Source organism: Leopardus geoffroyi, chromosome E1 (genome assembly GCF_018350155.1).
Source record: "Leopardus geoffroyi isolate Oge1 chromosome E1, O.geoffroyi_Oge1_pat1.0, whole genome shotgun sequence".
Classification (NCBI taxonomy): Eukaryota; Metazoa; Chordata; class Mammalia; order Carnivora; family Felidae; genus Leopardus; species Leopardus geoffroyi.
The window spans coordinates 31393427-31411885 of NC_059330.1; the positions used below are offsets into that span (position 1 = coordinate 31393427).

Below are 18459 nucleotides of genomic sequence, written 5' to 3' on the forward strand. Positions count from 1 at the left end.
CACTGTGCCAAAATATTGAGTTGTTTCTCAAGGAATATTACACTGATGTTTTGTAGGATGTTAACATACTCAGCAAATGAGGATTGTCTGGTCAAATATGTTTGAAAATGTTGGGTTAAAGAAAGATTCTTAGGCATCTTTACTATACTAATAAGCTCTATGAACCTCCAAGAGAAGAAACATAATAGTAGTTGGTTTTGCAAACTTACTTGACCACAGAGGTCATTTCCCCCCATAGAATATACCGTAAGTCCTAAATGCAGTCTACAAATATTTCTTAGAATTTGGTCTTGCTTCTCTAGAGTTTAGCATCTCAATGTCAGTTATATTGTCCTTCAGCTTATATCCCTTTTAAAGGTTCCCTTCTGCCATCAGGCCCACTCTGGCATGGCATATAAGGTCCTCAATGACTTGTACAAGACCAGATCTTAACACTCTTCACCTGGAGCTTTGTGCTCTCAAGCTGTGGTTTTAAATCCTCTTCTTATCCCTGTGTACCTGAGAGAGAACACAAACTCAAATCCATTTACAGTGGGTGGAGAGTGGTGCAGAGTTCCTTAAGAAGTGTATCTGACTCCCTACTGATCTCCGGAAGTAGGCATGCATAGATATAGTTTGAGAAATGACTTTTTTTTTTTTTTTTTTTGGCAACCTTTTAAAAATTTTAAACCATTCTGAGTTCATAGGCGGCACAAAAACAGACCAAGGCCTGCATGTGGACCACCGGCCATGGTTTTCTAACTCCTAAATTAGAGGAAAGCATAATCCAGGACATCCAAGACTTCCCACAAGAAGTACCACCGCAGAGCAGTGCCTAGCGGGGGCTCAGTCAGTTAAGCATCCAACTTCGGCTCAAGTCATGACCTCACGGTTTCTGGGTTTGAGCCCCATGTCAGGCCCTGTACGGACAGCTCAGAGACTGGGCCTGCTTCAGATTCTGTGTCTCCCTCTCTCTCTGACCCTCCCCCACTCATTCTTTCTCTCTCCCTCTCTCTCTCTCTCTCTCAAAAATAAACAAACATTAAAAAATAAACAAAAACCCTCACTATTCTCTTTGCCCCTACCCCTGATCCCAATATATGATAAACAAATTTATATTACAGCATCTAAAATACTTTATTTAAACTGGTTGTTGACCAAACAATCTTGCTTACTAGACATAAGTTCCCTGGGGACTAGGCCAGCCTCCTGGCTTCTATATCCTTTACCACACTGTCATCACTCAATATGCTTGTTGAGTGGATGGATATAGAGACAACTTGTATATACTTAAGACAATTAGTGACTGAGGCACCTGAGTAGCTTAGTCAAGCATCCAACTCTTGATTTCAGCTCAGGATGATCTCATAGTTCATAAGATTGAGCCCTGCATCAGGCTCTGTGCTGACAGGCCTGGTTGGGATTTTCTCTCTCCCCCTGCCCCTCCCCTTGCTCTCCCTCTCCCTCTCTCTCTCTCTCCTCTTCTCTCTCTTGCATGCGCACGTGTGCTCCATCTCAAAATAAACATTAAAAAAAAAAAAATTAGTGACTAGTGCAGATTGTATACAACCAAGGCTATAACTGATTTAATGTTGTTAAATTATTTGTTGTGAGAGAATAAGAACCATGTCTAAGTTACTATTACATTTTTGATAAAGTCATCCTGGCATGTCCTTGCTAAGTTTAGAAATCAACTGAAAATGAATAGATAATATTAGTTATTCTTACAGCCTTGAGATGGAAGAAACCTTAAGAGATGGTGTGACTGACTGTCCATGAAATCATACTACACCTGCAGAAGCTCTATGTCTTCACGGTCTTCAGACCCAGGAATGTTCTCCATCAGTATGGCAGACATCACTCTCACATTCATTTTTGCCATATCCAATTCACTGTGCAACTTTCCAATCTGTGGAGAGCAACACAATCACAATGTGACACATAAAGAATGGCTACCCTGGGGGCGCCTGGGTGGCTCAGTCGGTTGGGCGGCCGACTTCAGCTCAGGTCATGATCTCATGGTCCGTGAGTTCGAGCCCCGCGTCAGGCTCTGTGCTGACAGCTCAGAGCCTGGAGCCTGTTTCAGATTCTGTGTCTCCCTCTCTCTGACCCTCCCCCATTCATGCTTTGTCTCTCTCTGTCTCAAAAATAAATAAACGTTAAAAAAAAAAAAAAAAATGGCTACCCTGTTTTCTGCTACCAAGAGGACATTTGCTAGTAGAGAAAAGTCTTTTGCAAAATTTAATATTTTCAAATTTATATAAATATCTAATTGTTTTATAAATGTACAATCTATTATCTTCTCATTTTTTTTTAACACTTATTTACCTTTGAGAGACGAGAGAGAGAGCACAAGTGGGGAAGTGGCAGAGAAAGAGGGAGACACAGAAACTAAGCAGGTTCCAGTCTCTGAGCTGTCAGCACAGAGCCCGATGTGGGGCTTGAACCCACAAACCATGAGATCATGACCTGAACTGAAGTCAGGTGCTTAACCAACTGAGCCATCCAGGCACCTCAACAATCTGTTACCTTCTAAAAGGACTTGAGATCAAGGGGCGCCTGGGTGGCGTAGTCAGTTAAGCGTCCGACTTCAGCCAGGTCACGATCTCGCGGTCCGGGAGTTCGAGCCCCACGTCGGGCTCTGGGCTGATGGCTCAGAGCCTGGAGCCTGTTTCCGATTCTGTGTCTCCCTCTCTCTCTGCCCCTCCCCCGTTCATGCTCTGTCTGTCTCTGTCCCAAAAATAAATAAACGTTGAAAAAAAAAATTAAAAAAAAAAATTCTTTAAAAAAAAAAAAAAAGGACTTGAGATCTCTCACATAATAAATCTAGACATCTGCTTTAAGAAAGTTAAAAGTGAATGGAAAAAAGTCAGATTAGAACCAATATGGAGAAAGGAGAAGGTGACTATTACGGGAACCTGGACAAAATGGCAAATGTCAGCAGCAAAACCAATGGGAAGAAAAAAAATTAGCATTTCCTAGTTCCCATGGTGTTAGAAAAGGGAGGAAAAAAATCGAGAGAAAAACTTTTTTTCTTCTTGCATTAAATTCTAAGAGAAATCAATCACATGGATTTTTATAGAATACTGAATAATAATTCAAAGTTTTAAATGATAGTTCCCTTGTAGCAAAACATAAATAAGCATCAATAATAACTGGTTATCTGGGTCTTTGATAAACAGATATAGACAACAAAGTAAATGTAATTCAGTTGGCCCAGTTAATGCTAGAAATAAGGCTACCACTTACCAAAGTCTTTGGAATGGTATATTATAGACAGTCCTAGTAGGATCAACAGGAATCAGCTAGTCAACACAAGATCCATTCCACAGCCTAGTCTCCACAAAGACAACCACTAACCAAGCACAATGGTTAAGAGCTTGGGCTTTAGAATCAGACAGAATCCACAGGATTCATTCTACTTAGAACTGAACCATGATAAGTCACATAGTATCACTAACCTTCAGTCCCCTCCTCTGTAAAGGGAGGGTAATAACGTGCCTCCCTCCACCAGCCAATGTTGTTAAGAACAAACAAACTGCATATGAAGTGCTGATAACTTAGAGTCATCAATAAGTAGAGTTGTCACTGTTGTTACCTGTTCTGGGACCAATGTAATAGTAGAGCTCTTGGGAACAATCACAGTAGGAAGAACTGGTGCGGATGGAACAGATGATGGCGGGTTCGAGATGTGAGCAGTCTACCAATGTGAAATATGGAAATATTATTATTGGAATTAACACAGCCACCCCAAGCCCAGCTTTTCTATTCAGATGGCTCAATTGCTCCTCTCAACTACAGTCCTGGGTAGAGGGTGTTGGCCCAAAGTCAATTGTCAAGTGTCCAACCTAACCAGCATTTTGAGAACAGTACTAATAGTGTATCCATAACAAAGTATTCAATAAAAGATGGCTATTACAATTATTAACTAAATTACAATAAATAAAGTGCTCTTAGTTTATACCAAGAATCTACAAGATAAATTGCCATGTGAGATTATTGCCCTCTCTTTAGGTTTTTAAAAAGAAATCCTAAATCAGTTCTTGTCAAGTCTTTTTAAGCCATGACTGGCAAGACATCTCCTTTCTCCGCTAATGAATGCTTCCCCGAGGCAATGCCTCATTTCCAACCTTGAGTGGAGAACCCGAAGCACAGGGCTCAGGCCAGTGTTTTGACATTAGGTCCACAGAAGTCACCTAGAAATCTTGTAAATACGGGGAGTTTAATTTAGTCGACAGTAGAATATGCCTAACATGCTCCCATATTATATATACCCCAAAGCACATACTGAGCAATTGAGTAAGAGGTCCTAGGCCACTACTATATTACACTTTGGAAGAAAGAATAAAAGGGGTGTGGTGAGCAGACTCATGCAGGTAAAAGGTTGGGGCAGGTGGCTAGGGGCCAGGGAACAGCCTGCACAAGTAGAAGAGTTAGCCTTCAGGACAAAGCCTCCACAAAGATCAGACTTCAGGTATACACATGAACTACTTTTCCATCAAGGCAGGACTCCTCAATCTACAGAAGGGAAGAAGGACTGTTTTTCACACTGTGGAAATTACAGCAAGAGCTGAATTATAATCAGTACTCAAAGTATTACAAGTTCAAAAGCTAATTTGCAAAAATCATTTGCAAACTTGAGAAAGAACATATGTGAATATCCAGAAACTCTTCCATAGACACAGGATTAATAACAAGTTTGACAGATGACTCCCCATGGTGGAGACCCTTGCCTGTCTAGCACAAGTTCTTTCTTTTGAAAACGGCCCCCTCCTCTAGTCTACCCAAATGATTTCCCTCCGGAGCCACCTCTTCTTATATGATCTCAGTCAATTTGTTCAGAAGCAGAAGACTGACCCATGTTGGTCCCTTTTCCAAGGTTTCTAAGCTTGGAATCTGAAAAAGTTAAAGCTCTAACATGAAAATTTGAGAGCTAGGTCTACTATGTGGGAAAAGATAGTCTGCAATGAGAAACAAGTAATGACATTTGAGTGCCTGGTTTTCTGTTTTAAAGATCCAGCTAACACCAACTTCTTGTGGCTTGGTTATTCTAGGAGATATTGCAACAGCCTTCTTATAAATCCATCTTTTTGTTTAAGTTGGATAGAGGCAGAGTTGTCCCTTTCTAAGAGAAAAGAGTCACATAATAGACTATCTTATTCTGTAGCAGTTGAAGAAGGGCCTCCTACCTCTTGTCTTGCTGTTTCAGCCTCTGCATCTGAGGGAGGAAACTGAACACCTTTCTTAAGAAGGTCAAGGTACACTTCTTTCACTTCACTTACATCCACACCTCCTGGGAAACCTTGTGACCAAGTCTGAATTCAAGAAATCATTCCAGAGTTAAAACAACAGCAAGATCAAAACACAATTTGTAAGCTGGAGACAGAAAATGAGAGATTGACAATTCTGTATCTTCCTAAGAGAAAGTTGGTTTTGAATGCCATGGACAAAAAAAAAAAGTTTTCAGAGACTAAAATAATAATAAATTTTTAATCATCAGATTCCCATGCCTCAGCATTTTAATGAAACCCTGGAATAGGTACTACTGTTTTTTTGCTGTACTGAATCCAGAATAGACAGATTCTAAAATAGCATCAGTAGCTCCTTTGCCAAATAACTTTGAAAGCAGTCTGTTATCTACTCCAGAACAGTTTCCCTATCTGTCAAACAAGTATACACATCACTCTCTTATCAGACACGAATAAAACAGAAACTGAGAAAAAGTACAGAAATAACTAAAAATTCTTCAGAAATAGGGCACCATCCAATACCAATAAATTACTATTACCTGGAAAATAAAAGAGTGAGATGCTTTCTGGCTCAATCCTAAGTTTGTAAAAGGGTCACTAGACCGATCAGGACGTACATAATTACAGTTCTAATCTTAGAGGCCTTCCATCCCATAAGGCATACAATAGACTTACCTTAATGAAATTCAAGATTCTATTCTGAATGTCTAAGGGCAAGGTGTATCTGGGGTTCAGCAGCTTAACCAGACTATCTTTAACGAATTCCTTCTTCACAATCAGAGACTGGAAACTTGGACCACAGTTCTGCATGCACATGTCAATAAGCTAAATTAGAGAGAAAATTTGAATTTAATTATATCTCTCTGGCAAAACCACCCTCCTACATAGAAGGTAAAAATCACTAAGTAATGATTTCCACCAGCATCCTAATTAAACAGAATTTACGGTCTACTAAAATAGATGGTAAAGCATGAGGTTCTAGGAATGTGAAGAAGTAGAAGGCATGATGTAAGTGCTCAGAGGGACAGATTTCTTGGGGAGTCGGGACACAATCATCAGAGCATTAAAACCATTAAATACCAGTACTTGGTAGTAAATGCTAAGGGCCAAATGTAAAGTGCTACAGACACATGGGCTACAGACTGGATGACATTGGTCCTAGTTTTTCCAGGGAAGTTCTGGTATTTTCTTGTTGTCCCGGCTTTACTAATGATCTTTTTCATTCTCAAAACTGTCCTGGTCTGGATGATAAATTACACAGTCATCTTAGCTACAGACCTTTATGGACAGGTAAATTAGGGCCAAGTGATAATTTAGGGCCAGGTGGTTTTAAGACTTTTGGAAAAAGGTGGTCCTAAGTTGGGCTTTGAAAAATAGTTAAGAAAAAATGAATGTAGAGCTATATTCTAGGAAAGTGGTATCAAAATACATACATACATACATATAGGTGACAAAGCATAGGAGATCTCAGAAGGAAAATGAGTACTCTGGTTTGTAGGGGCTTCTTCATGTGGGGAGACTTCATTGGGGAGGTAGGGTGGATAAAGTCTGGAGCAGCATCATACAGACTACACAGAAACGCATGGCAATGAATGAGAAGAATGTGGCCACTGCACTAAGAGGCCAGTGAAGGGTCCTTGTTTGTCGCCATCACACCTCTATTCTGAACTTGAGAAGAAGGTTAATGTGCACAAATCCTGTGGGAAGGTGTTCAAGCAGCACTCTACAGCAGGCACCTGGAAGGACAGAGAATCCAGTAGAGACCCACTAGTACAGAACCAAGGCACAAAGGCCTAAACCAGGATGATGTGGGTATGAGGAAAGGGAAGGAAAGACTGCAGAGAATCACAAAAGTATAACTTTACAACTGATGTTTGTAGGAAAAGGATGGCTGAATGTGAAGTCACTGTTATTCTGCATGAGATTCATGGCCCCTCGAATGGAAATTTGGAAGTGATTGGAGTAGTAGGCTTGGTCTGTGGTAAAAATAAGGAGCTGAAATTTAGATATTTTGAGTTTAATGGTACTATGGACTGAATGTCTGTGTTCCTCCCAAATTCATAGGTTGACATACCTAATCCCTAATGTGATGTGCAAGTGGGTCCTTTGGAAGAAATTAGATCACAAGGGTGCAGCCCTGAGCAAGGAGATTAGTACCCTTATAAAAAGGGACAGGAGGGGTGCCTGAGTAGCTCAGCTGATTAAGCATCTGACTTTGGCTCAGGTCATGATCTCGCGGTTTGTGAGTTTGAGCCCCGCATCAGACTCGTGTGGACAGCTCAGAGCCTAGATCCTGCTTCAGATTCTGTGTCTCCCTCTCTCTCTCTGTCCTCCCCCACTTGCACTCTTGTCTCTGTCTCTCAAAAATAAACATTTAAAAAAATTAAAAAACAAAAATAAACATTAAAAAAAAATTTTTTTTAAAGGGACGGAGAGGATCTCTCTTGGGCATTAGAGGAGGCAACGACAAGATGGCCATCCACAAGCCAGAAAGCAGACTCTCACCTGCCACTGGATCTGCTGGATTTGACTTTAGACTTCATAGCCTCCACAATGTGAGAAATACAGGTCTATTGTTTAGCCAGCCTATGGTAGTTTTGTTATAGCAGCCCAAGAGACTGAAGGCAAAATAGATGGTGAGAACATTTGAGACATTTAACGGAGAGCTGTACATGCACATTTGCAGCTCAGAAGGGATGGAAGCCTCACGTGAGAAACCAAGGCTGTGTTTGGGGAGCAGGGAAGAATGGCTGGAACACTGGGGTTCACCAATCACACATGCCAGAAGAAAACTCCATAAGGACAATCAAAGATCAAAGTGCAACTAATGGAAACTGAAGCATAAAGAGAACATAATATTGGTAAAGTCAAAAGAGGGCAGTTTCCATAAGGATCACATGTCAAAATAGCTAAGAATAGGACATGAAAAATACTCGCTAGGTTTGTGGATTAGTGGGATCATTAGTCACCTTGGGGGGTGGGGGGGTCCATTTTCAATCAAGCAACATAAGCAGAACTCAGGCTAAAAAAAATGAGCTGGTATTGAAGAACCAACTGCATGCAGAAAGCAGATTTCTCAAAGGGATCTAAAAAAATTAAATTTCTGTTTTCCATGCTGCCACCTCTCAGGTTAGAGAGGTCACAGAAACCATAATGTGACTGGGAGAGGCATGATCGTCTCTGCAGAAAAGCAGCCCTGAAAATGGACTCTCCACTATGCTCTGTGCTGGGTCACTGGAGTGCCAATATACAAAGAAGGTATGAGAGTTGTGGTTTTAAGGGCAATGTGGCTAAGAAGGCAATCAGAAAACTGAACACAGGTAGCCAGCTATCTGAAGCATGGAAAATATTTAAAGCAAAGGAAAATGAAAACAAAATCCAAAACCTACTGAGATAAATGAATATTTTAGAGCAAGTTATTTAGAGAAAATTTAAAGAAGTTGCATAACAATTGAATTTTTGCTTGATGCACTGTGGTGAGTTATTAGGTGAAAAATGGAGAGGAAAAGTACCACTAGTTCAATGCGAATTTGTACAAATACTTCATTCAACCCATTACGCAGTCTCATTAGACAAGATAGCCTCCAAGTCTCACTTTCCCTAATGGTGAAACAAATGGGGAGTTTCTTACTAAATATTTCACAAACCGATTTTTATCTTTGGGATCACTGAGATTTGATGGTAATGGGTAACATTCCCAGGAGGTTACATGCATAAAATTAGACAGTCAACATGAAATGCTGACAATGTTAACATATGGAGATCACAAATCACAGCCCTTTTTGTTTTCCCATCGGAATCTACAATTTCAGGACTAATTACTTCTAGCTCACCTCTTTCATTATGTCACCAGTACCTCTTTTCACCCCAGAGCCCACAGAGATAAGCAATAGAACCTATTGTGCCAAACTGGAAAAATACCCCGCTTTTACACATTCTGAAACTGGGCTTTGGTACAATTTAAGCGTTCAGATCATGTTCAGATAACCTATCTCTGGAAATAGACACCATAATCTCAGGTGGGATAGAGAACCTAGAAGCCAAGAGACCAAGAGAGACTTGGTAGGACTAAAGAGTAGGTCTCACTAATCTCCTTTTGTGCTGGACTTGGCAAGTTGTTTATCCTTCCAAGCCTCCGTCTTCTCATCTGCAAAATGAGCCATAATACCTCGCTTTAGAGACTTCTTGTAAGGCCTAAATGAAATATAACGTATATGAAGAGCCACACAGATAGCAGGACCTTAATAAATGGTAACGATTTTGATCATCTGTTCCCATGGATAATTTCCTATCAGGAGAGAATATGTTGACTAGCAGATATAAATATTCTTCTTAGAAAAACTGGAACAAGAAGAGCTACTTGGTAGTTTTATTTCTTGCAATTTCTAAACCAAACATCTTAAACCAGGCTTTGGGGCCATCCAGAGCTGAAGACCCCACAGAGGTATGGCCATCCCAGGGGATGAGCTCACCCTACAATGAGCTCCTGGATAAACAGATACATTTTACACAAATTCTGAAGCCCCCACAACTCACCACCTAGGTGGTGTTCCACAAAGGCCTATTAATTCATTGATTCCCAGGAACCTGTTAAACCACTGTCCACTTGACAATAATAGTATCTTGCTGAGACTTATCACAATGGTCGCTTTCAAAGGGCTAGCCTCTGGCTAAGAGTTATGAAGTTTGGTAACAAAATGCTTTTTAAAAAACCAATCTATTGGCTTCTTGACAAAACTGCCCCACCAACTGATAGTAGGAAATTGCAGTGTAGTCCAATCCCATCAAAGACCTAATCAAGATCAGCGAAGTCCATGGAGAACCCAAATGACACATAATTCAAAGAATATTTATAATTGACTTTGACAGGCTCTCATCACTTCAGACTAATAAAATGGAAGTGTCACATATGGGCATCCATTTTTAAAGAATTCATTGGTAAACATGTAATTGCTTTGACAGACATTGAATGATTCTTTCTGTGGCTAATTTCCCTCATAATTAACTCTGGCTTAAGTTAACATTAAAGTCTGTTCTGAAGCCATAAACACTCTGCAACGCAGTGAGTAGTCAGAAATGAAGTGATTGGGGCAAATCTACATGAAGCTATCAAGAGTCAAAGGCCTATTTAAAGAAAACCCAAGAAGTAGGTACCTTAATGAACTCTGACCTAACAATGAGGGGCTATTCTGACCCCCAACCCATGACTCCCCCCTCCCCTTACTTTGGCATAGGTAGGTTTTAGATTTGTTTGTTCTCACATTCTGGTATGGAAAACACGAGGTGGAAGATGTACAGTTATCAGAGGTGGAACAGGTAATGGGAACAGGCAGGTAGCTGGTAGTAAGGCTTTAGATACCGAACTACACAAAGGGAAGAAAGAGTGGGAACCCAAAGAGAAATGGAGGGCCAGAAGAGACAACACTCTAGAATAACCTCACCTTCTCCCCAGCTCATCATCAGAAAAGGGAACCAGGATGGAAACAGAGAGGGAGATAGGGATAAGAAGAAACCACAGAAATGCCAAGAAGGCTGGGCACAACAGAGAAAAAGACACATCCAGCATATAAACACCTGTAAGAAGGTGAAATAATACCACAGGCTGAAACATAGAAGGTGGCATACATTTATCTTCTCAAGCAAGATGGCAGTTTTCTTTCCTTGAAACTCAAACACTGGAGCTGTGGTCACCTCAGTCCCATAGTCCTCTTGATAAATACTCCCAGAGCCCCTAAGGGGAGGGTGATACTGGCTGATTAGGTCCTTAACCTTGTGGCCTGGGGCTTGGCTGAGGTAAACAAAGGCATGCAGGAAAAATGAGAAAGCTACAGAGCTCACTCTTAGGCAGCAGGCAGGGCTTACAAAACCTACCTTAGTGAAAAAGGCAACTCACTGGAAGTGACTGAAGAGATCCTACGGCCCAGGATGGGGGTGGGGGGTGGAAACGGGAAGGCATCCAATAAATGCCCACACCCAAGTCACAGACAGTAAGGTGTACAGCACTCTTTAAATGAACAAAGAACACTCTCCAAATTATACCATGCAGGGGAGGTTGGTTGAAACTTAATGAGCTGCCAGCACCTCAGAATTCCACAGAGCTGTTCAAGTGAGGTAAAAAGCTAACAGGGAAGCATTTTTCAAGACTTCAATTCTCCCCATGGGTAACACATAGACAGACTTCTTGACTGGATAAGTGTCTACAAGTTTTGAATTACCAGTTCCCATCTCCTGAGCAGGAAAAGCTGATTTTCCAGGAACACGCTCTCCATGAAATTAAATGCTATTACAATCGGCAAAACTCTCTCAATTCTGCAATTCTCAGTTTTAATTCATATGGTAAATAACTTTGTGCTAACCTATTATCTCAGAATCTATCTATCTATCTATCTATCTATCTATCTATGTTTCTTTGTTTTGTTTACTCCAAACTAAAAATGTGACTATAGCTTGGGAAATCCTAGAGTCTTAATCATAATATTAAAAATACTTACTGACAAGGTAAGCTGGATTTCTTTATGATTGTAGTTTTTGGAAATCCTTTTCTTCAAAGCTTTTACTGCATCTTTTGGTCTATAGCAATAAATACAATGGAATCATCAATTTAGGCATTGCCAAAAATAAGAAGTCTCTGAAAATCAATATGCATCGTGGAAAGAGAAGACCAAGGTCCTGGTTCTGCTGTGTGACCCTGGGCAGATTACTTAACTTCTCACACCTGTTTCCTCATACACGTAGGCAGACAATACCATCTACCCCTTTAAGAATCAAATAGAATATTTACATACCAGTATTACTCAGAAAACACTACACATGAAATGTATTCATATCCATATCCCTCTATAACTGCACAAAACTGGTTTATAGGAAATGTAATTTCCAAAACAATGAAGGTTACCATTTTTAAGACTATTTCCTGAGCACCCTAGAGGGAAGAGGATATAGGAGGAATTATAACTAAGTAGGTCAGCTTCTGATGGGCTACAATTTTACATTATAAAAGGAACAATTATGTAGAAACAGAGGGTCAAAATTTACTTTGATGTGATTGAAAGGTACAGTAAACTTCCAGTTAGAAGATCACTTCTTGGGAGATGTAAAGTATAATATGATGACTATAGTTAACACTGCTGATGGGATACCTGAAAGGTGCTAAGAGTAGACCCTAAAAGCTCTCATCACGAGGCCCAAAATTTTTTTTTGTTAACTGTATGAGGTGACAGATGTTAACTTATTGTGGTAATCATTTTACAATACATACAGGTCAAAGCATCATGCTGTACACTTTAAACTTCTACAGTGCTGTTTGCTAATTATAGCTCAACAAAACTGAAAAAAAAGATACAAATCCTTTTTACATTACCTTCCAATTTTGTCTGTGTTTGCATGGATAGAATTCCTATTATAGGACAATTACATATGCTTACCTAGAATTATAACTATTATAAATATATAGATATTATCTATATTTCTAAAAAATCATACATAAAATCTAAGATTAAATGCTTAGAAAAGTTTAAGAATAAAGGTACTTTTTTGAAAGGAAACATTTTACTTTGAGATTCCCTTTTTGTATTATCAATGAAGAAATTAGTATTATCAGTGAAGAAAAGGCCAGAGGAACCAAATATGGTAAACAAGACGATAGGGAAAACACCATAAACACCTTAAAGTACAGTCAATATAATCAACAATTACGTATAATGTTTTCTTCGTCAACAATCAACATAAACTAGACTAAATCTTTTTGCTATCAGTTATCAGTTTAATGTACACAGAAAAAGTAACAGAATTGTATCCCTTATAACAATCTGTAATTCAGACTAAATTCACAAAACAGTTGACCTTAATGATTTTATTTAAAGCTTCAATTCCCTAAAGTTTAAAACGTATAACAAAAGCACACCATTTAAGATGGGCCAGTTGACATTAAGAAAAAATTGTCTCATAAACAAGGAGAGGAAAAAAAGGCTGCTAGGTTAATTCCCGGTTAATAATGACAATTGCCTTGGGGCGCCTGGGTGGGTCAGTCGGTTAAGCAGGTTAAGCATCTGACTTCGGCTCAGGTCACGATCACGTGGTTTGTGAGTTCGAGCCCCGCATTGGGCTCTGTGCTGACAGCTCAGAGCCTGGAACCTATTTCAGATTCTGTGTCTCCTTCTCCCTCTAACCCTCCCCTGCTCACGCTCTGACTCTGTCTTTCAACAATAAATAAACGCTAAAATATATAAATAAATAATGACAATTGCCCAGGACAGGTCACCAGTAGGACTTTACTAGCTTCTGGATAATATTTTTCAGTTACAGTAACATAAAATACTGGCAATCAGAGCAGGGGGAATTTCTAAAGAAGGAAAAAATTCTCCTTTCTTTGAAGAAAAAGGAATTTGAGCTTCACAAAGACAAAATTTGAAACTACTGAAGAAAAGGCAAAGAGAAAAATTATAATGGATTCTCAAATATTCCACACACTGAAATAAGCAGCCGTCTTAATGTTTCAACTAGACACACCTTCAAAAGATAGTGGTGCCCAAGGGGTGACGAAAACACTCAAGAAAACCAGAGTGTTCAAGAGAAAATGTGCTGTAGTCCTGATGCTTCTTATCAGAGGTAAACTCGTGCACCACACACTGTACTCACCCATCGTGGGTAGTGTTAATTATGTCACAGATGTGCATAAACTGGCCCCAATCTTCAGTCTGAACTCCGGCAAATGTAGCCTTTTCTGCAAAGAAAAGCTCTTGTGTTGAGTCTGAGCTAACACAGAAGAAGAAATGTCTGACCTTCCCAAAATAATCTGCTTGGGGTTTACTAGCAAGTACCATTTAGTTTATATTACCAAAAGACAAAGAGATTTTTTTTTTTTTCTGAGCAATTCCCAGTAATTCAGGAATCAATCAGAACTCAAGTTCAGAGTGCTGCCATTACAGCAGTAATGGACCTATTAATAAAAGCTACAGGCACAACACTCAGGCTGCAGGGCCAAGACAGGCCAGCTAAACCTCCATCTGCCTGCCTGTCTTTCTGAGGACAAGCACCTGTTGAGCGGTGCACAAAGTGAAGTGCATAGTGCAAAGTATTTTACCTTATGCAACTTCATTTAACCCACTGTTACAGATGATGAACAGAAGTTTAGAGAAGTTAAGGAAATTGCCTAAGGCTACACAGCCAATACAAGGTAGAACTAGCACTCAAATTTCAGTTATTTGATGTCCGTTTTTATTTGTTTTTTTAAGTCATTTAGTCTCCTAGAGTGGGGGAGGGGCATACTGAGAAAGAGGGTGATCAGAACTACTGAAATTGTCTGTGTCCTTGAGCATTAGAGCAAGGTCACTCCCAGCACCTTTACTAACCAAAGCTGCACCAGGCAGACTAGAGTGCTTCTGCACCTGGAACTCCATCATTAAACAATCAGATAATTTTCCCTCTCCAGATATTCTCTCTCGGTAAGAATATAAAATGCCATCTGGGAAGAGTAACAGAACACAACCTAAATGAGCTCAATATATTTCCTTCATGGGAGGAAGAGATCCTCAGCATGAAAACACTAGGTCTAGGGGGAATGAAGAAAAAGTTAAAAAGGAGAATGAAGAGGAAGGAAGAAAAGGGTTTGGTTGGAAGAACCCCAAAGCTTAGTCTGCTTCCGTATCTAGGAAAAGTACCATTTGAATTTGGCACTCCATCGACAGAGCTGACCAACTTTGCGTCATTTAGACACCTACTATTGTTCCTTCTGCCAGATTCCTTGCTCCCATTTCGAGCGCTTCCACCTACCTTCCCTTCTTCCTAGAAAACTCCTATTCACCCTTCAAAAGCCATGACAAAGTCAGTTTCTCCCGTTCCATAAGTTTTGTTTTACAGTTTTCTTATATTGCAAGGGTACTATATTGTAGCTACTACATAATGTGTCTGTCTTACCTACAAGATTGCTCATTCCGTGAGGGTGGGGACCATGTCTCACCCTTGCCTCATCCAGGTCCAGGTGTATAGCTGGCAGTCAGCAAATATTTACAACATTAAATCATCAGCCTATGAAGACACAGTCTGAATCTATATCCACTCAAAGTTCATTTTAATGTCCAATAGGGATATAGCCAGCAACAGTTTAGAGACATTTCCCCCCTCGGTGATGGTCACTTTCACCCCCTTATGAAGATGTGGGAACTAAGGTTCAGGAGGAGGGGGTGTTCCCCACTGTTAATGGAGCTGCAGGCAAAACTGCCCAAATCTGAGCCTCCTTACTGTAACCACCTGGTTCTCAGGATTTCGTCACCCCACTAAGTTCCTGACATTATATTTAGCATGCTTGGTTGGCATCCATAGGCACCGTGCCACACCCGGTTCCCCGAGGGAGGTGTTGAGGAGAAGGGAGGAAGGGAGAGGGCACTGGTAAGACAATCCAGTCGCTGGTTTCTGCTTCCCGGTACGTTATTCAGAGTACAGCCACAGATGAAAGGAAGGAGTTAGGCAAATACCTGCGTGGTGCCTCCAAAGGCCTCTTGCGACCCCGACTGTTCCTCCGCTCCCGCTTCCCTCACTCCAGTGCTGGGCATTTTCATTCTCTTTGTTTACTCACAAAAAGTAACTCAGCTTGTTAAGGGCTTGGCGCCAGACAGGACCGATTTAAAGGACCTGCCTCTCACACAGAAGTCACATCACTCAACCTCCGCGAGGCTTCTTCCCTCTTCGGTGAACAGGTCAGAGCCACACTGGGCCCTCGAGTGGGCGTACGATATGAACAGCTTTCTCCTGGCACAAAAGTTTACCCTCTCTCCTTGCAGAGGCCCAAACACTCCACACCTGAATCACGTGCGTGATTCACCTGTTCGGTTACACTTTCCGGGGAGCACCAAAAGGGAGGTAGAGTTTGAGGAGGGGTTCCAGAGGGAGTCGGCCACAAAGAAATGCTTCGAAGGCGCTGGGTGGGATGCGGGTGCCCTGGGAAAGTTCGGGGGGGGGGGGGGGGAGGGAGGAAGGGAAGGGTTTCCTCCAAGTTGGACCAGGCCGAGAATGGAGTCAAGCGGAAAGGGGCCCCGGGCCCCCAAAGCCGGCCCTGGCGTCTCTCTCCCCTCCTGCCCCGGCTGTTTACCTATGAGGTGGCCCACGGAGGTCGCATAGGGATCCCGGTGACTCTTCCCAAACGCCATAGTAGCCCCACCGAGCCGGGCCCAGGAAATCCGCCTCCACCGCTCTCGTGCTCCCGACTCCACCCGCTCGGTGCCCCTGGCTCCTCCTCTTCGTCCGAGCGCTTCCCGGGCTCGGCGGAGGCTGCGCGACCTGCCCTGCCGCTGCGGGGCGCCGGGCACCCTGCGTGGGGCGCGGGGGCGGGGACACTGGGCGCCCGCGCACCTGCCACGTGCCTCGCTGGACCAGCGAGGAGGCGGCGCTGCCAGCTCCAGGTGGCGCGGGCGGGCTGTGGCCGCCGCGTGGAGCCCGCGGGAGGGCTCGCGGGACGCCGACAAGAGACCGAGGTGGGCTTGTAGCCCCTAGGAGCCGGCGGCCCAACGGCCACAGCCTGGAGATTAGAGACCCAGGCTCTGATTTCACCGCTTCCAGGACAAGTTGCTGCTGTGCTCTGCGCCTCTTGCTCCGCTTTGTAGAGAAGGAAATATCGGGTTAATAACACAGATCTGAGGATTATTGTGAGAATTAGGGATATAAACCGCTTAGGTCAGTGTCTGTCACCACAAAATAAATATTTAACCACTGAATGAATGGAGTAAGTAGAAATCCTTACATTCCGCCCCCACCGTCACCCCAGAGATCCTGAGGAGGTGTGTTCCTTGCCCTTTAAAGGAGGTGATAAATAGGCGGAGGGATTGGCTTCGAATTTAGGGACGCCCCAGGACCCGGCGGCCTTTGTCTCGCCTGTATTTCCTGAGGGACCACAGGGCGCCTCCATGAAAGCTGTGGGTTCCTGACCCTCCCTCCTCGGAGTTGTGTTTTCCAGTAAAGCTGAGGAGAGGGGTTTTCCTCCTGCTCTGGCAGGGAGTGGGTTTGGCTTCAGGACTGCTTTGGAATGTAAATCTGAGCCTGAGCAGTCCAAGCCCTTTCCAGCTGCTTTTCAGAAGCAGAATTTATTTCCTTTTCCTGCGCATTCAATTAACATCTGATTAGCCATGTTAACAATCTCCAGTGATGCCAGAGACTGCTAGAGAGTGGGGTGTCTCCAGGTGATGGCAGCTAGCCATAAACTGGGTTCTCTGTCCCTCCAGACCTTGCTTCCTGCAGTCAACTTGGGCCAGTTCTACAAGCCCTTCTTTGGTCCTGGAAAGGGTGACTAGAGAGATCAAAGGGGGCTTGTTCTGACTTATGTCCCTAGTCTTATATTTTATTTCATTTTTTTTCTTGGTCTTATATTTTAAAACACAAGTCAAAACCAACTGCAACGGTGCCAAAGGGTTAACTTTTTTCCCCCCTGTTTGTGTTATTTTAAATTTTTCTTGACCTACGTGAGCAAAACCGAGAATGAAACATTTTAATGTGATGGCATTCCTTATAATGGGGTTGATCATACCTGTAACTCATATTCTCCACCAGGGTGAGTGGCTATTTCAGATGGTGCCGTTTGTCCATTTCTTTAGTCATAACTATATATAGCCTGTTAACACTGCTGAAAATCTCTTTTGTGACATCACCAACCTAATCTCTATTCTATGTTATAGACACCAGGAGAATATTTCACCTTCTCTGAAACACTACAACCAAACAATCTTAAAGAGAAAGTCTACTGTAGCTTAGGCTGCTGGTGATGTCAGTAGCCTGCCAAAAAGAACTGAGAACTACAAAGGAGCGAACCATTTGGACAGATCTTTTTCTTTTTTCCTATTTATTTATTTATTTATGAAAGAGAGAGAGAGGGAGAGAAAGAACCTTAAGCAGTCTCCACACTCAGCATGGAGCTGGACTCAGGTCTTGATCGCACGACCTTGGGATCGTGACCCGAGCCTAAATCAAAAGTCAGATGCTCAACTGACTGAGCCATCCAGGCACCCCTGGACAGATTAAAAAAAAATTTTTTTTTTATTAGTTTTCTTTATTTTTGAGAGGCAGAAAGAAACAGCACGAGTGGTGAAGGGGCAGAGAGAGAGGGAGACACAGAATCCGAAGCAGGCTCCAGGCTCTGAGCTGTCAGTACAGAGCCCAATGCGGGGCCCAAACTTACAAACCGTGAGATCATGACCTGAGCTGAAGTGGGATGCTCAACCAACTGAACCACCCAGGTGCCCCACCC

General features: G+C 42.2%; 1 protein-coding gene across 5 annotated transcripts in view; it reads right to left on the reverse strand.

Moving 5' to 3' along the window:
• The window catches only part of TOM1L1 (target of myb1 like 1 membrane trafficking protein), a 49043-nt gene extending 31244 nt beyond the window's left edge, over nt 1-17799 (reverse strand). Inside the window, exons 1-7 of one of the 5 annotated variants that reach the window (XM_045488332.1) lie at nt 17743-17799; nt 13866-13950; nt 11720-11798; nt 5904-6053; nt 5169-5294; nt 3578-3679; nt 1772-1888 (exon numbers count right to left, since the gene is read on the reverse strand). In XM_045488332.1, the coding sequence (XP_045344288.1) occupies nt 1772-1888; nt 3578-3679; nt 5169-5294; nt 5904-6053; nt 11720-11798; nt 13866-13903 (612 nt within the window). In that variant the 5' untranslated portion in view covers nt 13904-13950; nt 17743-17799. Of the gene's footprint in view, nt 1-1771; nt 1889-3577; nt 3680-5168; nt 5295-5903; nt 6054-11719; nt 11799-13865; nt 13951-15700; nt 15862-16314; nt 16920-17742 lie in introns of those variants that run through there. The other 4 variants (XM_045488330.1, XM_045488331.1, XM_045488333.1 and 1 more) reach the window with 4 other exon arrangements.
• Nucleotides 17800-18459: the final 660 nt, after the last annotated feature.